A 23325-nucleotide genomic window follows, 5' to 3' on the forward strand; every position below is an offset into this window, starting at 1 on the left:
TTGCTCGATGGTGTCAGTTGAACCCTTGCAAATCTCGTCAGAGCTTTTAAATGTCATTGTTGCACCCTGTAGTATCCCATATGTTTGTTAATCTGGTCAGTGTCGTCATTCCTTGGACATATACAATTAAGTATAATGTTCACCTCTCATTTGCTAGGTTAAACTCAAGGATGTTTGAACCCGATTTCTGAGGCTGTGGTGTCCCAACATTCACAGCATAGCCGACAACGTCTAACAACACAATGAGACATGGGTTATATAGGTGACAACAAGTATGGGATGCAAATAAATAAGGGAATAAAGTGCACAAATTCTTACCAACTAAGAATATTCCCAAAGTGGGTTCCAAGTCTTCAATTTCGATGCAACTAAAGGGATGACAGATAAACGCCTTTGTGTCAGCGTTTGGCTATTTTCTCAAGGATGTGGACCCATGAAGCTCAATCATGAGCTTGTTGTCCTTCAGAATACGATACTCATCTCTGTTCAATATGACGTCAAAGTCGTTGATCAAGTAAACAAAACCCTCCTTCAGCCTTGGGATGAAATGATGCGCAACATTACTTTTGTCAGTCAATTGGATGACATTCTCCTGAATAACATGTCGTTGACCAAGGTTATAGACATAAGCAGAAATAAAACAATAAATACAATCAACAAATATTTTTTAACAAAGCTATCCAAACAATATCTAGATAAATTTAAATCATGAAGTGCCTATTTAAGCAAGTGTTATTCTGATATAAAAATATTAATAAATTACCTTTATGATCAATAAATCATCTTGACATGTCAAATATATTTATCATCTTTACTATCGTTTATTAAAAAGTGAGTTGGTAATTTTATACTTGCTCATCTGAGGCGATGAATTCAGTACTCAAATACTTCCCATACACTGAATGCGTATCCTAACTTCTGCAGATCATCACCTTCACCTGTGATTGCTTCCCTAATTCAAGCTCATTAAGGAACACGTATGTTCTTGTGTTAACAGCAGATGTGTAGGGTGCCTTGCTCTGAGCCATTGCAATATAAGTTGATGTATTGGTTGATATGCATAATAATAACACATGTCAGTTGTATTTATAAGCATCAACAAACACATCATATGCAGAATACGAAACATCTCTTTAATTGGGTGATTGAATTCAAAGGTAAGTTACGAAATTCTTTTCCTTTTTTTGCATCTAGGAATCTGAAACTGAAAGTAAGTAATTCAATTTGATGAATACCAATTAATTACATTGTTAACCGAGCATTTAAAGATCCATTTATTGGGGCAATTGAAAAGTTGCAACAACATCAGGTATCTGCTTCCACAAACAGAGGGAGAAGGAGAAAGATAGGGTTACCTGGCCGATCACACACTGGGAATTAGGGTTGAGGTGTGAGGCATCAGATGAGAATGGGAAAATAAAGTCAAATCGATTGAGTTGAGGAATTTCAGCCGACACGTATCAAGCGTATGAAAGATGAGTTAGGCGGTTACATTCAAAAAGAAACACAGGGATCATTAGACGGATTAACTCATTTAAGCCCACTTGAGCCCATTTTTATTAATAATAAACTTGCTAATCCTTTTAATTATTTAATAATTAGATAATTATAACTAAAAATAATTTTTTTAACTTTGAAACTTACATTATAAGGTTTAATGTGGCTCATTTATTGCATTAGGAGTCACTTGGCCCATTTTTATTAATTATTAAACTTACTAATCCTTTTGATTATTTAATAATTAGATAACTATAACTAAAAATAATTTTTTTAACTTTTCAACCATTACATTATAAGGTTTAATGTGGCTCATTTATTGCATTGGGAGTCACTTTTTAATTAGATATAGATTTTCTATTTTCCTTCCTTGTAAATTATCACTCAATTATCAAAACACCAATAAACTTTTATATCCTTACGAGATCGTCGTGTACTTAAATCTCGTAACTAATCAAAGGTATCAGAGCGATTCGTTCCTACATGTGATCTATTAAAAAGTTTCCGCGAGATTGCATAGGAATGGCCAAGAAGAAAAGAAAAAAAAAGGTACGATCAAATCCAAGGAAAAAAAGAAGGAAAAAATAAAAAAATACTATTTGCCATGTTTACATTTTTAAAATGTTGAACATGAGAGGTTTGTCAAATATTCTTTCTTGTTATTTATAAAAGGAAGATGAAAAAAAAACATGCATTCCACTTAATGTTGGTGAATGAGAATTTCATGTTTTTAAGCTTGCATGCTCTAATAAAAAGAAAATGATCTTCTTTTGTTGATAAAAGAAGGTAGGAAAAAAAAGCATCAAATGAAGAAACAACCTAAATTTTGTGAATGAAATTAGACAACATATGGTTGTGGTTTGAGAGATTTCATCGTCAAAAGAAATTGTAGACTCAACGGGAGTTGAGCCTTGCGGGAGAAGGGGAGAAATGATCCGGTTAAGTCTACCTCTAACCGTATCTGAGAGAATTCAGGAGTCAATGGTGATTTACACGTATTTGTCAAAAGAAGACAGCAACGTGAGAAGGTTTTTCACCTATATGATCACATGGTTTACCAATGGTGGGGAACATGTAAACATTGGTTCATGTACTTGTAGTTACTATATAAGTAATTTAAAGAAAACGAAGTGGGTCATGCCTAGTTCATACGTTTCTTGTATATATGAACTAAAGAGAAAAAAATAAGGGGTTTTTATGTCTTTAATTACTCCATTCATTTATGTAATTAAAGAGAAGGTAATAAACTTTTATTTTCCCCATATTATATATATATTTTTATTTTTTTTCCTTCCTTGTAAATTATCGCTCCATTATCAAAACACCAACATAAACTTTTATATCCTTACGAAATCGGCGTATACTTAAATCTCGTAACGGATCATAAAGGGATAAGTATTATGTTTTGTTTTATAATAATATAAATATAAATATAAATTATAAATATACATAAGTACGTTTGTATACGTATTTAATTAAACAAAACTGAACATCTAATCTATCTAACTTATATATTACTATAATAAAGGGGATATTAACAAAGCAAAATATCTAAAAAAGCTTACATGTAAAAATATATCATTTATATTTTATACGGAGAGAAATACTTCTAACTAGTTGTGGTCTTGTGGAGCCCTCGCTTCGCGCCGGGGGCTCCGTTTTGAATGCGAGTTAAAAAAAAGTCTTGATCTATTTTGTAAAAAGGAATTTTTTTGACATCTAACATTGAAGGGTTGTTCCTTTTGTGAAAGTTGCTTCTTTTAGCGTTCGTTTTTTTTTTTAAGTTAGTTGATCTATTTTGTAAAAAAGAATGTTTTTCGACATCTTTTGGTAGCGTTGAAGGGTTGTTCATTTTATGAAAGTTGCATCTTTTATCGTTGAGGAATAAAAGAGAGAAGAAAAAAAAGTTAGTTGATCTTTTTGTAAAAAAGAATTTTTTTTCGACATCTTTTGGTAACATTGAAGGGTTGGTTCTTTTACGAAAGTTGTTTATTTTATTGTTGGGGACAAAAAAAAAGGTGAAATGACGAAAATACCCCTGGTTACTATTGGTGAATAGTAAAACAATACAACATCTTTTGGTAGCGTTGAAGGGTTGTTCATTTTATGAAAGTTGCATCTTTTATCGTTGAGGAAGAAAAGAGAGAAGAAAAAAAAAGTTAGTTGATTTTTTTGTAAAAAAAAAAAAATTTCGACATCTTTTGGTAACATTGAAGGGTTGATTCTTTTACAAAAGTTGCTTATTTTATTGTTGGGGACAAAAAAAAGGTGAAATGACGAAAATACTCCTGATTACTATTGGTGAATAGTAAAACAGTATTTTGTCTATTAGTGTATATATAAATATAAATATAAATATAAATATAAATGTTAAACTTATTTTCTTAATTTTTTTGGAAGATCAAAACTTTGCAAAAGTGTAATATCAATGGTTTAAAGATTATAAGCAACTCATACTACCTCTACGTAAAACTTTGACTACATATTGTACATGCACATAGAATCGTCCTACCATTAAATATAAGATTATCTATAATCTATAATGTTACCATCTATGTCCTAACATTAAATATAAGATTTTCTATAATGTTACTTCCTAACATTGACCAGTTGAAAGGAACAAGATTGAGGGGTGCGCGATTCGCTGCTAACAATTGTATGTGATTACGATGGTTATTGACTACACATCAAATGATAATTCTATGCGATTACGATAGTTATTTACCACACATCGTAATTACAGCGAAGTGCGGGTTTTTTATTCTCGTTCTCAACAATTAGTTTCTTTCAACAATAAAAGGTTTTGAAAATCAGCATTAGAATTTATAGTTTTTTGATAACGGATTAATTGTCATTTAGCAATATAATATTTGTGTAGTTTATTAAGCCGCTCAGTGATTATGTCTCTCGAGTAAACAATCAGAGACTACTAGTAAAGAATCGCATACTTATGCTCGTGCGTAGCTTGGTCACACATATAGGCCAGTCCAATACTCCAACATATCAAAAAAAACTACAACAAAACCGATAAACTCCAACTTCCTGGAAAAATATATACCACTAGTGCAGAGACCCGTGAAATCACGGAATTTTAAAGAGAAAATTATTGAATGATATGTTATATGTAAAGAATGTTATTTAACCATGATGTGGATGTTATATAATCAAACACGTAGATAAAATAGCATAATTAATCAGGTTCGACGAAATAGAAACAATAATGTTTAACCGAATACTCAAAACAACCAAAATAAAAAACTGCCATCCAAAAGAATAGTCTTAAAATACAAAACGTTAACAAACGAAAGGAAAACCATCTTAAGAATTCATTACTTCCCAAAATCATCACATCTTCTTTGTAGTAGCAAGGTTATTACTTCTCAGGTTCACCCATTTGGAACGTATATGAACTAAAGTTACATTTTAATGAATACACTTACATACAAAAACAGTTTGTTAAGGTGGAAATTTAAATCTTTATATATCAAAACTTTAATAAAAGGCATACATACCTGCAAACGCCAACTTCATGAATTAGTAATGATCTGAAATTTCTATAACTATTCAGTCTACTATTTAAAAACATGTGTTGCACACTTATATTTATAGAAAAACTAAGCCTTTATAAATTATTCACTAAAAGAAGTAAACATAACATTGTATCTGTGTCAGTTGATGCTTGGCCTATAACCACCTTTAGACATAACATTGCACCTACTAAACATAGAAAACAAATGACATAAAAAACTATTGACTAAATCACAGAGTAAATGACTACATGTATATAGAATTCATTTGGCCATAAACATCATTCATAGAAGCATATGCCAAATCAACAAAATTCATATGAAATTCATAAAAAGTGATGGTTAGATTCTGCTATACAATACGTTTCACACACCATTTACCAAATCAACACAATTCATATAATCACTCATGTCTATAATGTAGAAAGGTGTCTTTCATTTGGTACATAGTCGCTTATAATAGAGACCATTATACTTTATCATATGAAGTAATCTCATCACTAAAACTCATAGTCTGTCATTATTATTATCAAATGCTATATGCTATTTTTCAATACCAACACAGTGACCCAACTAATACAGGTGGTGAAATGGGTATATAGGGAAGTTTACCATTTTAGAAAGTTATATCCATCCTTCTTCTAACAGTAACAAATCTCATGTCAACAAAAAAAACCCCATCAAATTATCTATAGTGAATCACAACTAATTGAGTGCATCAATCTATACTAACTTGAGTGTTCAATACTTCTAATTCAATACTATATCTTACACTATCATCATCACAATTCAGTAATAAACTCAAATCCTCATCATCCTCCTCCTCCTCCTCCTCCTCCTCCTCCTCATCATCATCATCATCATCATCATCATCATCATCATCATCATCATCATCATCATCATATTCACATAATCACGGCTCACTATTTCAATTTTATCATATTAAGCGTACCAAATCGAAAGTAAATTCAATGACCCAAACCCTAACCGGTTTTAAAACGAAAAGGCTTAACGGTTAATACCTTTCGAGCCATTTTTTTGATCCAAGATTATCACAAATATGAACTTGTTAAAAATAAATTAATAAATAAGGTGCAAGTAAAAAAAAAAAAAAAAAAAAAAAAAAAAAAAAAAAAAAAAGAGAGAGAGAGAGAGATGAATAAAGGTACCTTAAAGTTACTATAATTAGTTTTGGATCATCGTCATCATCATCTCTACAACAATAACCTTATTTGGTGATGCTTTTGTATACGGAAGTAAGCACATCCTTAACTCCCTCCAAACATGTGTTCAAATTTCAGTTAGTATTAACAACTAACAATAACAAAATAGAAGGCATATCATTATTTCTGTCATTAATCATTGCATGACTTGTCACCTACAATGTATTTAAATTTATAAAATCTAGAAATAGAACGTGATTATAGATTGTCTAACTAAAAATAATAATTTACAAACGTAGTTTGGAGTCTAGGATCAATACATACCTTAATATTTCTAAAAAATCTTGTAGGATCTAGTCCAAAAGATTTCAAGACCTGCACGCAAACATAAGAACCCACTTTACAGTGCTTTTGTTGTACGCATTAGAATCACATTTTATTTGCAACATAAGATTAAAATGTCCTTCCATTGTTGTATATCAAATTTTCTAGTGCCACACTCAAAAAGATGAGAACCATAGCTCCAAATATCAGTGGGTTAGGAAAAAATTTCCTTCCAAATAAAATCTATGTAAACATACAATTATGTAACTGAGTCTCATGACTTGCGGCATAAACATACAATCTATGTAAATTGTACTAAGGAGTTACTTATTATGAGATGTACAATAAAACTGAAAAGTCAACCAACAAATAACATGTATAATAATTCCATCAAATTGAAAATGATATCAAACGCTTGCCTGCTGAATAAAGCCCCAACTTCATGGGTATATGCAAAACCATAGATTTACTTGGTTATACCTTCAACAAATTATAATCACGCATTAACAATGTACAATTGATTTACATAAAATCATCATATGAAGCCGTTTTTATCCTCAGTTTCATTTAAGCATTTAATCAAACACATGGAGATCATAAAACAAAACATACACCTTTTTCTAAGTCAATAGTTCACAAAAATTTCAACCATAAAGTCAAAAAGAGAATAGAAAGAAATAAAGGATTGCAAGATTAGTAGTAGTAATTTCTACCTCCTCTGACCGGTTGCATTCGTTTTCCGTTCCAGCCACCTCCTCTGGTTCATTTTTCCAGCCACCACCACTGATTCGTACAACGTCGAGCAGTAAACCTAAAAGGATGAGAGTTAGATGATGAAGAAGCTTAGGGATGACTGTAAATTTAAAAGGATTTATTGAAATTGAAAGATTTCAACAATTAGGTTCTTTAGGGTTTTTTTGAATTTGAAAACTCTGAGAAAAATTTAAGAGCCAGGAGAGGGTTTTCGTCAGTCACGCGTGGGAGGTATTGTGCAGGTCGAAGAAATAAAGCCTGTGGATAGGGTATGCGTGTGCAGTAATTTTTTTTTTTAATAAAGCTTTTGTTTTTTATTACATGGTTTTTTTTAAAATACCTTTTTTTTATTATTATTAAATAGTTAAAAAGTTTTTTTTAATTGATGATGTAAGCAAGGCAGTTTAGTTTGGTGCCATGTGTCCCATATTATTTTTTAACCTAAGGTAAAAATTATAAAATGATGTCATGTATGTGGCATTTTCATATCATGTAATAGATATCATATACTCGTATATCGTAAGATAAGAACACAAAAGACCCGAAAGTTCAAATTTACATAACGTTTGAGTTTCACGTTTCCTTTCTAAACCGCAAGCACATAGCGTTTACCTAACCCTGTTGAAATGGTGGTTGAGCTATGACCTGTACCAAAACAATCATGCTCGCTTTCAGAGCGTTTAGTGAACCCTGCCAACCCATTTGTCTGTCTAATTGTATGCATTTGATCTCTTCTTCCAGTCAAGATTTTATGTGGGTATGACTACAAAAACACATTAACAGTCAATTAATTTTAAAAATATTCAACCATAATCATTTTTTATGTGTAATAATTGATTAATGGTCCTATAATCTCACCTGATGACCAACGTCCCATAGTATCTTATCTTGTGGCGTATTAAATACGTAATGAAGGGCCACGGTCAGCTCTACGTCACCAACACTCGAACCCAAATGACCACCAATTTTAGAAACGTTGAATATAACATCAGATCGAAGCTCATCAGCTAGTTGCTTTAATTCCTACACATAAAACAATAGTAAAAGAAACTGTTTATCATCTCATATCATTCTTCACTCAAATACAACTAATGTCAAATAAAAAACTCAAAAGGCCAATCTTTAACCGAAACATTATTCCATTTAAAATTGGTGTCTTTGCAGGGGTACAGAAACAAACTTGACTTTTTTTTATCAAACCAGAGATTTGAAGTTCAAAAGTAGCATACACATTTAATTATAAATCTTGGTTTTATCAAAGTTTAGTAGCACTGTAATATAATTAAAATATGTGAACGATTAATATTACATAATATCACTTAAATTGGTGTATTTGCAGGGGTACTGATCTTTATCCATAGAATTTATTAAAATATAGTAAAATGAACCTACTCTCTTAGTTTTGTTCAGGACAAACTCAACTGAAAGCTTCCAGTGTAGTATTCTTACAATAATGGACACACGTATAAGCCCTGCTTTTCACAAACTAAAAAACTGAAATTGTAAATACAAAACCCAATGTTAGCCACTATTAGTGTGATCACAATCAACAACGGGAAAAAGATGTTAAATACAAAGTAATGAAGCCCTAACTTTTCAAACCATCAATCACCGCAAACTAAAGGAACAATAGCATTTCAAACCGATAAAACCTTGACTTTCCAAATCGAAAAAACCTGTAGAAGACAACATCGAAGACAAAAATTGAATAAGAAAGGCATACTCATGCTTATAGGAACCACTTGCTTAGTATCGCTTATACAATTCAATCAGTTTCTCTCTTGCATGAGTGCTTCTCCCCAATACAAATTAAGTGCACATTAAAAAATGTTTAAACTATAAACAAACTAAAATAATATGTATGAAACGTCGATTCGCAACTTAAGAAAAACTAATCAAATAATTAAGTTTCGAACTAACATTCCATAGATCTTGTTGAAAAGCTTGAATCTAGATAAACATAAACAAAAAGCTTAAATTTTAATAAAAAAAAAAAGAAAAAAGAAAAAGAAAAGATCCTCTTTTTGTCTAGCTGCCGTATCAAGCATATCTAGAAAAGGATGGCTTGGTGTTGCAGGTATCTGGACATAGCTGTTAAGAGTTCTTATTTACTCATTTTTCTGCTTCGGTTGGTGTTCCTGTGTATCTGCATAGGCATATGTTGGTGAGACGGGTTTTTGATCATTTTTTAAGCACGTGGTCAAAATTACACGATAGGAGATTGACACCGTATGATGGAAGCTACATAAGAAGATGCATTTAAAAAATAATGTTTCATGACTTATTTACTCAAGTTTGTTAACGTCTGATCTACGCACCCACAATTTCACCACTTATCAATTTGGATCCGATCAATTACTTGTCAATACCTTTTCAATTAGGGCACAAAATTCTCAGATCTGAAGGTAACATAACGGATCTACTAGCGAGGGTTTGTAGTAAACGAGAAACCTCGCCATTTTCGCCGTCTGCTGCCTTGGAGCTGCCGGAAATCACTGCTGCCGGAAATCTCTCCTGCCGGAAACTCCTTGTCTTTACAAGGCTGTGTTTGGCTCTCTGATCCCTTTTCCTTAAGTCCATACTCTGTGATATTTCTGCTTTACTTTTTCGCTGTATTTGCGTATTCATATCCTTGAGGTTTTCAAAGTTGTGTTTATTAATTATATCCTTGACTATTATTATTATTATACTATTATATTAGTGATTATTAGTATTATTAATACTCTATTATTATTATTATTATTATTATTATTATTATTATTATTATTATTATTATTGTTATTGTTATTGTTATTATTATATTATATTTTTATTTTTATATTATATTGCCACTTCTGCCTTTTCCCTTTTGTTTATTATATAGGGTAAGATAGACTCTAGTCGTAGTGATGGTCACGTGAGGTCATGTCCTTCGAGCTTAGGGGCGGCTAGGTCTAGAAGGGTTAGAGATTTTCGTGTTAGGATTAGAGTAGGTAGTTGGAATGTAGGAAGTTTGACGAGCAAATCCCGTGAACTTGTAGAGACGTTACTTAAGAGTAAAGTGGACATATTGTGTGTTCAAGAGACCAGATGGAAGGGTGAAGAGGCGGTTGACATTGGTGACTACAAGTTGTGGTTTTCGGGTTCCAGAGTAGCTAGAAACGGGGTAGGGATCTTTATAGGGCCCCGTCATAAGGATAATATTGTGGGTGTGGGTAGGTGTAGCGATAGGATTATGTCGGTTAGGTTAGTTATCCAGGAGGAGTCTTACATGGTTATTTGCGCTTACGCACCTCATGCTGGTTTAGGCGAAGAAGAAAAAAGTCGCTTTTGGGAATCGTTAGATGAAGTTGTGAGGAGTTGCCCCGCTGATCATCGATTACTTATTGGGGGAGACCTTAATGGACATATAGGAACGATTTCAGACGGATATGCGGGTGTCCATGGGGGCTTTGGGTACGGAGTTCGAAATGAAGAAGGACGCTCCATTCTCGAATTCGCTGTTGCCCACGATTTGGTTGTTGCAAACTCTTTCTTTAGGAAGACGGAAGCTCAGCTAGCAACCTTCCACAGTGGAGGTCATAGTACCCAGATTGATTATTTGCTGCTTCGCAAAGGGGACCTTAGGACCTGCAGAGACTGTAAAGCCCTGACTACCTGGACCTGTTCCACTCAACACAGACTTTTGGTCATGGACTTGGTTCCGCAGAGACGAGTTACTAGGAGAGGGAGACCCGCCCAACCTAGGATCCTTTGGAAGAATCTGAATGAAGAGAAAGCCGAAACTTTCAAAGCATCGGTTTTGGAAAGAGTAGAGGCAGTAATGGATACTGTTACTCATGGGGATGCAGATCATATGTGGAATAGTTTCGCATCAACTATTAGAGATGTCGCCAAGGAAACCTTAGGTGTGGCAGTAGGGACATCGAGAGGACACAAGTCTTGTAGAGAATCATGGTGGATTAGTGATGAGGTTCAAACCAAAGTCGCACTTAAGCAACTGAGGTTTAGGGAGCTCGTTACATGTCGGGACGGGACACGTGATGACAGAACTAGGGCAGAAGAAAGGTATAAAGAAGCTAAAAGAGAAGCTAAGAAGGCCGTTGCCCGTGCAAAAGATAAAGCGTATGAAGTTTTGTATAGGAAACTAGACTTCAAAGAAGGAGCAAATGATATTTACAGGATTGCTAAAGCTAGGGAGCGTAGGAGGAGGGATATAGATAACATCAAGTTCATCAAGGATGAAGCCGGTCAAACCATAGTAAAGGAAGACGAAATTAGGAAAAGATGGGAAGGGTATTTCCAATCTCTTTTCGTGGGTGAAGGACCCGGGCGCCAAGAGGACCCGCAGGACTTGGGAATAGGACATTTCCAGAACAACAATTTCTGTAGGAGAATCAGTCAGGAAGAAGTAAGATCGGCACTACGAAAGATGGGTAGAAACAAAGCTGTTGGACCAGACCAGATCCCAATAGAGGCGTGGCGGTGCCTAGGCGAGGATGGTGTCAGGTGGTTGACGTGTCTTTACAATAAGACGCTTAGAAGTTATAAAATGCCTACGGAATGGAGACTCAGCGAGATTATCCCCATTTACAAAAATAAAGGGGATGCCCAAATCTGTGGTAATTATAGAGGCATAAAATTACTTAGTCATACTATGAAGCTTTGGGAGAGAGTGATTGAGACTAGACTCCGACGCGAAACTACGGTTTCCGAAAACCAATTTGGTTTCATGCCAGGGCGCTCTTCGATGGAGGCAATTCATATTTTAAGAAGCGTTATGGAGAAGTATAGGGAGAAACAAAAGGGTCTAGAGATGGTCTTCTTAGACTTGGAAAAGGCCTATGATTGCGTACCGCGAAAGTTGATTTGGAAGACCCTTAACGTTAGGGGTATCCCAAGTAGATATATTAGAGCTATTATGGATATGTACGATGGGGCGAAGGCCTGCGTTCGGACGCCTGTGGGAAACACAGAGTATTTCCCGATAGAAGTAGGGTTGCACCAGGGATCGGCCCTTAGTCCTTTCCTTTTTGCTTTGATCCTCGACGAGCTGTATCGAGGAATACAAGAGAACATCCCTTGGTGTCTGATTTTTGCCGATGATATCGTGCTTGTATCGGAAACAAAGGATGAGCTTAATAGAAGGCTGGAACAATGGAGGGAAGCCTTAGAACAAAATGGGCTACGGATCAGTAGACAAAAGACGGAATATCTTAGTTGCGAATTCGGTAGGACTGATGATGAACTTAATGTTGGAGGGAACATCAGCATTGGGGACCAGATCTTGCACCCACAAGAGTCGTTTAGATATCTAGGCTCGGTCCTCCACAAATCAGGGAGGATAGATGAGGACGTGACTCATCGTATTAAGGTAGGTTGGTTGAAGTGGAGAGCAGCGAAAGGGGTCTTGTGCGACAAGAAGATACCACTCAAATTGAAAGGAAAATTCCTCAAGGTGGCAATCAGACCTGCCATGTTGTACGGATCAGAATGTTGGCCAATGACGAAGGCCCAAGAAAGAAGGATGGAGGTGGCAGAAATGAGGATGCTTAGGTGGACGTGTGGTAAAACCATGCTAGATATGATCCCAAATGGTGTGTTTAGGGAAAAACTTGGAGTCAGTAGCATCATCGACAAGCTAAGAGAAGAACGACTTCATTGGTTTGGGCATGTGATGAGACGACCACGTATTGCCCCGGTTAGGAGAGTTGAGGCACTCACGGTAGATGGTGTAAGGAGAAGGGGTAGACCTACTCGTAGGTGGATGGATAGACTAAGACTCGACATGAGGGGGCTTTCGTTGACCGAGGACATGACTTCTGATAGGGATGCGTGGAGGGCTAGAATAAGAATAGTTGAGTAGGGCTACTTTTATTATTATTATTGTTATTGTTATTGTTATTGTTATTGTTATTACTGTTATTACTGCTATTACTGTTATTATTCTTACTATTACAATTATTAGTATTGTTATTGTTATTATTATTATTTTTTGTATCACTATTATTAATTATTAGTGTATTAGTATTTGTATTACAAATATTTATTACTATTAATATTTATATGAACTATTATTATTACTATTATTTGTATTACTATTACTATCGTTTTTATTAGTTTTATGTACTGTTACTAATATTATTAAATGAATATGTTTTTGGTATCTTTGGTTTTGGATGTATGCATGCTTGCTTGGTTGTTTGTACGTATGCACGTAGGTTCTTGTATGTTTGTATGTATGTATGCATGCATGTAGGTTTTGTAATGAAGGTGTGATGCAGTTACACACGTTTTTGTATGTGAGTTTGTTTTTTATGTATGTATATTTGTAGGTAGGTATGTATGTATGCTTGTTTTTTTACTTGTCTGCAGGTGTGGTATATTCACTCATGTATGTATGTTTTTGTTTATGTAGGACTTGGTGTTTATGCTATGTATGTATGGTTGTATGTGTGGCTTTATGCATGTATGTATGTACGTAGGTATGTTTCATGCTTGTACGTAGGTATGTCTCATGTATATACGTAGGTATGTCTGGTGTGTATGTAGGTTTAGGTATGTGTGTATGTATGTACGTATGTATGCATGTATGTATGATCAAGTGATTCGCATCGCTCGGTGCATCTTGGGACCATTATGGCTGAGGACGACTTCCCTTGCTCTAGAGCTTGGTTGGTTCCTTTTAGTTGGGTGGTTTCGGTGGTGTCTACCGTAAAGGTGCATGAGTGGTTTTTGGTTTGCTAAGGGTGGTTGGCTCTTTGCTTGCGCAACAACTTCCACCCGGCATGCCCTCGAGTTGCTGTCCACAAGGTCTTTTGGCTCTATTTATTGAGGCAACGACAAGCGTCGTTTTAGTGGCGTCTTGACTGCCGCTCAGAGCCTAAATTGATTCTTAGGCATGCTTTAAACCCCATGAAAATCTGATTCTACCATTTTCATGGCGTCCCCCCTATATTTTATTATTATTATTACTATTATTTTTATTATTATTTTTTATTTATCTTTGTATGTTTTAATTTATTTTTTAATTTCTATTTTCTAGTTTTAAATTTAAAAAAAAAAAAAGTCCTTTTTTAGCCGGAGGTCCTCACGGAAGCAATCTCTCTACCCTGGAGTAGAGAGGGGGATGAATTTCCTTTACCGTGGGTGGAGAATTCCCTCGACTCGTGGTAACAGAAACGACTTCTCTTCTAGTTTAGGGTAGAGGAAGGATTGTCTACACCTTACCTCCCCCATACCTCGCAGGCGCGGGATTGGGTATTGTTGTTGTTGTTGTTGTTGTTGTTATAAGCGTTGACTTGGGATAGAGATTGTTGAATTGACACGTACCTTATATTTACTTGATTTGAGGTTGATAGCAGTTTTATTCTTGTAAATCATGGGTCTGTTATTACTTGTTAGTGACCAGATGGTCGTACCAAAATAATGCATCACGGTGAATACAAACTCGTGTGCAATGACCAAGGTCACAATAAATAGAAAAAACACCTGGATACTTTGGCGAAAAAGATATGAGTAAATAGTATTCTTAATTTACACAACTTAAAGAAAACAACAAAGATCATAAAACACATACCATACTTTTCAAGTATCATAATGCCGCCAAAAGAAACAGGAGAACTTGCATGTTCAATCGAAGTAGGCACACATAAATACTTGGTCAGTGATAGCCTGCTAGGATCTCAATACATCTACACCCAAAATTACAACAATTAGATCATAGACTCAAGAACAAATCACGAAAACCAAAACATGAACGCAAAAAAGGGATTCGCAAAAGAAATAACATAAAGTACATACCATGTTCGTGGACAATTGCAGTATGATGAGCAACATAAGTAGCAACGCTTTGCTAAGTCTATTGAACTACATTTAAAAACACTAAAACTGAATTATAAAGTTCATCATAAATAAACTAATATTTGCTGTAAATAACTAAAACAACACTAAGGTATTACCAACAAAAATTACATAAATTACATAAAGCACGTACCATGTTCTGAATAACCGATCATTTAATATTTAATTTTAATTTTAACATTATAACAAAACATAAAGTGATAAATCTAAGATCCAACCTATTAACATTACAAAACCTGTAAACAGTATTATTGATTTCTTCTTGAATATATCACCTTTCCTGGAAGTTTTGCCCTGTAACAAAACCAATATACTAAATCAAACTCCAAATAATAATTTATTAAAAAATCAACAAAAGCATTAATATATGATTTGTGATATCTCCTTCTCTCTCAGTAATGCTTCCAATTATAAATGTCTGCAGCAATTTATAAATTAAAATAACGATTAGAAAATCATGAACAATAGAATCAAGTGAACTACAAATACACATCAGTACAATACAGAAAAATCGATTTAAAAAGAAAAAATAAATTACAAGAAACATAGATTTAATAAAATGAAAGCTTTACTCGGTAGATCGATGGTCGAGTCGATGCACATCAACCTTCAACACAACAACAACAACACCAGCACCGCCGGCGGCGGCGGCGGCGGCGGCGGCAACAACAACAACAACAACAACAAAACTGCCATTATAATTCCAACTATAAAAATAAGAAAAACTCAAATACAAACATAAGCAAACTGAAATTGAAAGATAAAGAAATTGAAATTGAAATCTTAACAAACCCAGCAAGCTTTTTTGATTGGCGACAGCGGGAGAACATAATGGACTTAGTTTTTCATCATCAATTCGAACATCGCTTTTCATCATCAATTTGAGAGTTTGCTTATGTTTATTAGCCAGCTGAAGAGAAGATTACAGCATCGTTGTAATTTAGTTTGCCTTAAACAGTTAAGAAAGACAGAGTAAAGAACCTGAAATGGGAATATTTGCCATGTGGGTATGAATCGCAATCAATACTTGCAAAAACACAAAATATACGCAAATTAAAACTAAAAATAAAACTTTTTATTGTATAACGAAGCTATGAAAAATGTTGTTGATTTGAAAAGGATTAAGATGAAAAAAGTACCAAAAAATGTGAGAGTTTGGTGGAATCATGGAGAAGGGGAATTGCAAAGATGAAGAAAAATAATATTTTTAATTTTCTTCTATTTTGTGGATTTTGTAGAGCGTGTAAAGATGATGATGATCTTTGATTTGACTACGATTCTAAATTTTCTCCGCTAGATTTCAGTTGTGATCTACGAGCACATTGTTTGGTGCCCTATTTTTGACTAATCGGATCTATCTACATCGGATACGAAAGAAAAAGATGATAAAAGGTTATGTATTATTAATTAATTAATTAATTAACCCTTACATACTAAAACTCATGTCCGGGTGTGTCACACTACAATCGGCCCCTCAACATCCACTTACTTTATACGCCCCCTCGAATGGAGAAAGGAGGTGGGGTAGAAGTTATGGGAGAAGGCACGGGAGAAGAGGAGAAATGCAGGCGCTGTCGGATGGGGGCCGAGTTTTCTGTATAGTTGTTGGACCGAGTTTTCTGTAGGTTCATTCGAGTAAAATAGCTCTTTTAAAAAGTTTTTTTTTTAAAAACCAGTCCACACAAGACAAAAAAATAAAAAAATATATAAAACCTATTATAAAGCAATTTAAAAAAAAACCAAAGGGACAAAAATGATGAATAGTTAAAATTGGACTAGTGAGAAGCAAGCATATAGGCTTACAAATTTTAAAAACCAGTCCACACAAGACAAAAAAATAAAAAAATATGTAAAACCTATTATAAAGCAATTTAAAAAAAAACCAAAGGGACAAAAATGATGAATAGTTAAAATTGGACTAGTGAGAAGCAAGCATATAGGCTTACAAATAGAGGATATAAAATGTGTAGTGGTAGGAGGTTACAAGTTCAATGACTAGCGGAACTTATTATTGAAACTAGAATTATTATTGGTCAAAATTTGGTGACATCACTTATATACCTATAAGGATTGTTGCACCAACAAACAAAAAGATTACTGTTAAGTATTAGTGATGCCAATTTTATGTTACAGTATGCTTTGCAATGACGATAAATATGTTGGACTATTTTTACAAAAACTAGTTTTCTGACACGAGCAACTTTACGTTGTTGTTTCTAGCATAAAAAGCAGAAAGGGCCTTAAAGCTATTATATTGGATGAGAAGGGCAACAACTCGGATACTACAAAGAATGTTGTATGTAAGGAGGTCTTACAGCGTGTTTGATCGTTTTGAACTTATTTAAAATGTAATATATATATATATATATATATATATATATATATATATATATATATATATATATATATAAATATATATATATATATTGCAAGTAACTAAAAGGGTAAGAACAGTTACTTGATACGTTTTTAACACTTTTTCGATTGATCACCAAATTTGATTTAACTTTGATCAACCAATTCAACTCCAACTTGATGTGTGTAGTGTATATGTTCAAAGTGATAAATGAAGTAATGCAAAGAACATAGACACAAGGATTTATAGTGGTTCGGGTTGATGTTAACTAATCCACCTTAATCCACTCCCCGATTACACTAATCGGGATTTGTTGCTTCACTAAGCACTTTTCTCCAAACCCGGTGGATATCCGAGTTACAAGTCTTCAACTTCTTTGGTAGACAACAAACCTAATCTTTCTATCTCTTTGAAAGATCAACTCTAACCTAGATCAACTTGGCTTCACATTGGACAAGTATTAATTTCCAAATAAGATTAATCAACTTCCTAAGTCCCTTTAAGAAAGTAGATCACTAAGCTAGCTCATGCTTCTACTAATTGAAGTTACAAGACTTATACACTTTGCAATGATGATCATAAGACAATACTAGGACATACATTACATTAAGTAAACTCACAAGATAAATGATTTTGATTAGTAAATTTACAACAACCCAATTCTATATCTCTAAGATCATAGAATCTTCTTTTGCTTGATCACATTTGAGTAGTAATTGATGCATTTGTGATCACTGAAAATAAGCCTTTGAAATATGCAAGAGGATCAGCTTCAAATGCTCTTAAATGTTTGCCTTTTATAGTGGGATTCAAAAAGTAACCGTTGACACACGGTTGCCTGCACGGTCGACCGTGGTGCGACCGTGCGTGCTCCAGTCCAAATTTGGTATCCGTTGTATAGCCGTTTGACTCAAATTTGAACACCACTTTTTGACACCTTTACTCCTTCTAGCACCTGCAAAAGAAACCAAACATCCTATACAAGTACTATATGCATTAAGTGTGTGAGATTTGGTCTTAATGCATGAAAGTGACTAATCATTCCAAAAGTGGCAAACCCAACATTCTTGGAGAAGTGTCTTGATTGACATTTTAGGTAATCTCAGTTTGGTCAAGACTTAATTAGCCACTTTAATGCCCTTGGTTCAATTCTAAAGACTAGTCACTATGTCATTAACTTTCTAGTTTCAATTAATCACAAGTCATGTTCTTTTTAAGTTTAGTTGGAGATTAATTGAATAATGTCTCTATAAGATAATCATGAAGTATGTAGAGACATCAAAGTTAAGTCATAAACAATCACCCTTAGTTACTTAGACTAGATCAAATAGACAATTGACTATACTTTTATTGTGAACCATTTTACACTTAATCTATTGGAGTAGGAAAGTTACTTGAATCCTAACTAGTGAGCACATGGCAAACATATTAATCAAGTTGACAAGTTTATGAGTATTAAGCATATTGGCAAGTAGCAAGTAATACTCACATAGCAAGAGATAGTTATTCTAGGATCAAACATATAGATACTTGCACAACTTATAATTCAAACTCTTAACAAGTTTAATTGCAATATAACACATTGCTTGATTAATGTGTAAGCACACATTAATGTCTAACACATGCACAAGGGAAAAGCAATCTCTAGTGTCACGACCCGGAAAATTTCGACTAATTTTGAACCAAACTCTCGATACGATTTATTATTTTTGACACGATAAGAAAAGTCTGTTAGGTTGAGTCTCAAAATTTTGAACTGTTTCATATATCAATTTGAGAGTTTGCTTATGTTTATTAGCCAGCTGAAGAGAAGATTACAGCATCGTTGTAATTTAGTTTGCCTTAAACAGTTAAGAAAGACAGAGTAAAGAACCTGAAATGGGAATATTTGCCATGTGGGTATGAATCGCAATCAATACTTGCAAAAACACAAAATATACGCAAATTAAAACTAAAAATAAAACTTTTTATTGTATAACGAAGCTATGAAAAATGTTGTTGATTTGAAAAGGATTAAGATGAAAAAAGTACCAAAAAATGTGAGAGTTTGGTGGAATCATGGAGAAGGGGAATTGCAAAGATGAAGAAAAATAATATTTTTAATTTTCTTCTATTTTGTGGATTTTGTAGAGCGTGTAAAGATGATGATGATCTTTGATTTGACTACGATTCTAAATTTTCTCCGCTAGATTTCAGTTGTGATCTACGAGCACATTGTTTGGTGCCCTATTTTTGATTAATCGGATCTATCTACATCGGATACGAAAGAAAAAGATGATAAAAGGTTATGTATTATTAATTAATTAATTAACCCTTACATACTAAAACTCATGTCCGGGTGTGTCACACTACAACCGGCCCCTCAACATCCACTTACTTTATACGTCCCCTCGAATGGAGAAAGGAGGTGGGGTAGAAGTTATGGGAGAAGGCACGGGAGAAGAGGAGAAATGCAGGCGCTGTCGGATGGGGGGTCGAGTTTTCTGTATAGTTGTTGGATCGAGTTTTCTGTAGGTTCATTTGAGTAAAATAGCTCTTTTAAAAAGTTTTTTTTTTAAAAACCAGTCCACACAAGACAAAAAAATAAAAAAATATATAAAACCTATTATAAAGCAATTTAAAAAAAAAACCAAAGGGACAAAAATGATGAATAGTTAAAATTGGACTAGTGAGAAGCAAGCATATAGGCTTACAAATTTTAAAAACCAGTCCACACAAGACAAAAAAATAAAAAAATATATAAAACCTATTATAAAGCAATTTAAAAAAAAAACCAAAGGGGCAAAAATGATGAATAGTTAAAATTGGACTAGTGAGAAGCAAGCATATAGGCTTACAAATAGAGGATATAAAATGTGTAGTGGTAGGAGGTTACAAGTTCAATGACTAGCGGAACTTATTATTGAAACTAGAATTATTATTGGTCAAAATTTGGTGACATCACTTATATACCTATAAGGATTGTTGCACCAACAAACAAAAAGATTACTGTTAAGTATTAGTGATGCCAATTTTATGTTACAGTATGCTTTGCAATGACGATAAATATGTTGGACTATTTTTACGAAAACTAGTTTTCTGACACGAGCAACTTTACGTTGTTGTTTCTCGCATAAAAAGCAGAAAGGGCCTTAAAGCTATTATATTGGATGAGAAGGGCAACAACTCGGATACTACAAAGAATGTTGTATGTAAGGAGGTCTTACAACGTGTTTGATCGTTTTGAACTTATTTTATATGTAATATATATATATATATATATATATATATATATATATATATATATATATATATATATATATATATATATATATATATATATATATATATATATATATATATATATATATATATTGTAAGTAACTAAAAGGGGGAGAATAGTTACTTGATACGTTTTTAACACTTTTTCGATTGATCACCAAATTTGATTTAACTTTGATCAACCAATTCAACTCCAACTTGATGTGTGTAGTGTATATGTTCAAAGTGATAAATGAAGTAATGCAAAGAACATAGACACAAGGATTTATAGTGGTTCGGGTGGATGTTAACTAATCCACCTTAATTCACTCCCCGATTACACTAATCGGGATTTGTTGCTTCACTAAGCACTTTTCTCCAAACCCGGTGGATATCCGAGTTACAAGTCTTCAACTTCTTTGGTAGACAACAAACCTAATCTTTCTATCTCTTTGAAAGATCAACTCTAACCTATATCAACTTGGCTTCACATTGGACAAGTATTAATTTCCAAATAAGATTAATCAACTTCCTAAGTCCCTTTAAGAAAGTAGATCACTAAGCTAGCTCATGCTTCTACTAATTGAAGTTACAAGACTTATACACTTTGCAATGATGATCATAAGACAATACTAGGACATACATTACATTAAGTAAACTCACAAGATAAATGATTTTGATTAGTAAATTTACAACAACCCAATTCTATATCTCTAAGATCATAGAATCTTCTCTTGCTTGATCACATTTGAGTAGTAATTGATGCATTTGTGATCACTGAAAATAAGCCTTTGAAATATGCAAGAGGATCAGCTTCAAATGCTCTTAAATGTTTGCCTTTTATAGTGGGATTCAAAAAGTAACCGTTGACACACGGTTGCCTGCACGGTCGACCGTGGTGCGACCGTGCGTGCTCCAGTCCAAATTTGGTATCCGTTGTATAGCCGTTTGACTCAAATTTGAACACCACTTTTTGACACCTTTACTCCTTCTAGCACCTGCAAAAGAAACCAAACATCCTATACAAGTACTATATGCATTAAGTGTGTGAGATTTGGTCTTAATGCATGAAAGTGACTAATCATTCCAAAAGTGGCAAACCCAACATTCTTGGAGAAGTGTCTTGATTGACATTTTAGGTAATCTCAGTTTGGTCAAGACTTAATTAGCCACTTTAATGCCCTTGGTTCAATTCTAAAGACTAGTCACTATGTCATTAACTTTCTAGTTTCAATTAATCACAAGTCATGTTCTTTTTAAGTTTAGTTAGAGATTAATTGAATAATGTCTCTATAAGATAATCATGAAGTATGTAGAGACATCAAAGTTAAGTCATAAACAATCACCCTTAGTTACTTAGACTAGATCAAATAGACAATTGACTATACTTTTATTGTGAACCATTTTACACTTAATCTATTGGAGTAGGAAAGTTACTTGAATCCTAACTAGTGAGCACATGGCAAACATATTAATCAAGTTGACAAGTTTATGAGTATTAAGCATATTGGCAAGTAGCAAGTAATACTCCGCAAGAGATAGTTATTCTAGGATCAAACATATAGATATTTGCACAACTTATAATTCAAACTCTTAACAAGTTTAATTGCAATATAACACATTGCTTGATTAATGTGTAAGCACACATTAATGTCTAGCACATGCACAAGGGAAGAGCAATCTCTAGTGTCACGACCCGGAAAATTTCGACTAATTTTGAACCAAACTCTCGATACGATTTATTATTTTTGACACGATAAGAAAAGTCTGTTAGGTTGAGTCTCAAAATTTTGAAATTTCCGGGTCATCACACAAGGGTTGACTGCGAAACTATTTCAAAAAACAAAGTAAAAGTAAAGAATAATCTGATATTATTATCATGTAGCATCACAATTACATGAAACAATGGTGTTTAGTTTTTTGTCTGTACAGGGCAGGTAATTGCAGTGAATGAAATATTACATAGCTGCAATGATGGAACATACCTGGGAAAAAGGTAAACTAACAGAAAGGGGAAAAATTAAAGTAACATGTGGGTTATAGTAAGGGCTTAGTGGTACCTTTATAAATTGTGGTTCAAGTTGAAGAAGGTTTTCTTGTCACGCCATTTCTTGTGTGGCCCTTCAAATGTTCATCGGTGTCATCAACCATTACTATTTTCAGACCACCGGAGTCAGTAACTCTTGAAAGTGCTACGTATAGTTGACCGTGGCTGAATACAGGTTTAGGGAGGTATAGGCCAATGAATTTTAACGATTGTCCTTGGCTTTTGTTTATCATCATTGCGTAACATGGCCTGACCGGGAATTGTATTCGTTGCATGACAAAGGGTCACTTTGATTGTGTGGAAGTGAGGACAATTTGAGGTATTATGACCGTTTTCCCTATATGAGATCCAGTGATTATTCTAGCCTGAAGAACAAAGTTTTGGAAGTCGATTATGATGAGGCACGTTCCATTACACATGTCTACGATCGGGCATAGTTTCGTAATAGCATAATTGGCTGCCCTATTTTTTAGTTTCAGTTGTGAGGAGGAACCCCGGGGAAATTTAATTTATTTAAGAATTCAACAGGGTATGAGTGTTGTTGCTCGATGGTGTCAGTTGAACCCTTGCAAATCT

At 34.0% G+C, this 23325-nt stretch overlaps 2 protein-coding genes across 12 annotated transcripts; one reads left to right on the forward strand and one right to left on the reverse strand.

The window, feature by feature from the left end:
- Positions 1-4730: 4730 nt before the first annotated feature.
- On the reverse strand, positions 4731-16443 carry LOC139897235 (uncharacterized). 11 transcript variants are annotated; one of them, XM_071879903.1, is made up of 16 exons: positions 16246-16443; positions 16088-16132; positions 15899-16016; positions 15679-15713; positions 15343-15524; positions 15047-15112; positions 14823-14937; positions 14576-14741; positions 8858-9410; positions 8657-8758; positions 8123-8287; positions 7877-8027; positions 7225-7322; positions 6512-6562; positions 6194-6402; positions 4731-5009 (listed from the first exon to the last, which is right to left on the reverse strand). In XM_071879903.1, exons 12-15 carry the CDS (start codon positions 7986-7988, stop codon positions 6322-6324), a joined length of 342 nt encoding a protein of 113 aa, XP_071736004.1. In that variant the 5' UTR covers positions 7989-8027; positions 8123-8287; positions 8657-8758; positions 8858-9410; positions 14576-14741; positions 14823-14937; positions 15047-15112; positions 15343-15524; positions 15679-15713; positions 15899-16016; positions 16088-16132; positions 16246-16443; the 3' UTR covers positions 4731-5009; positions 6194-6321. The 11 variants fall into 11 exon arrangements, with proteins under 11 accessions (XP_071736004.1, XP_071736006.1, XP_071736005.1 ...); XM_071879905.1 differs by lacking the exon at positions 16088-16132 and having other exon boundaries at positions 14576-14734; positions 14828-14937; positions 15899-16087; XM_071879904.1 differs by lacking the exon at positions 16088-16132 and having other exon boundaries at positions 14828-14937; positions 15899-16087.
- On the forward strand, positions 9325-13582 carry LOC139900836 (uncharacterized). Its single transcript, XM_071883589.1, has 4 exons — positions 9325-9341; positions 9662-9794; positions 10128-11311; positions 13579-13582. The coding sequence occupies exons 1-4, from the start codon at positions 9325-9327 to the stop codon at positions 13580-13582; spliced, it is 1338 nt and encodes a 445-aa protein (XP_071739690.1).
- Positions 16444-23325: the final 6882 nt, after the last annotated feature.

This window comes from Rutidosis leptorrhynchoides, chromosome 3 (assembly GCF_046630445.1).
Source record: "Rutidosis leptorrhynchoides isolate AG116_Rl617_1_P2 chromosome 3, CSIRO_AGI_Rlap_v1, whole genome shotgun sequence".
NCBI lineage: Eukaryota > Viridiplantae > Streptophyta > Magnoliopsida > Asterales > Asteraceae > Rutidosis > Rutidosis leptorrhynchoides.

Coding starts and splice junctions, on each gene's coding strand:
- LOC139900836 (XM_071883589.1), top strand. Junction 9,795..10,127: donor TCTCCTGCCGGAAACTCCTT/GTCTTTACAAGG, acceptor TTTATTATATAG/GGTAAGATAGACTCTAGTCG.
- LOC139897235 (XM_071879905.1), bottom strand. CDS start 7,988: ATGCATACAATTAGACAGACAAATGGGTTGGCAGGGTTCACTAAACGC. Junction 7,323..7,876: donor CACCATTTCAACAGGGTTAG/GTAAACGCTATG, acceptor TCATCCTTTTAG/GTTTACTGCTCGACGTTGTA. Junction 6,403..6,511: donor GATTTTTTAGAAATATTAAG/GTATGTATTGAT, acceptor AATACATTGTAG/GTGACAAGTCATGCAATGAT.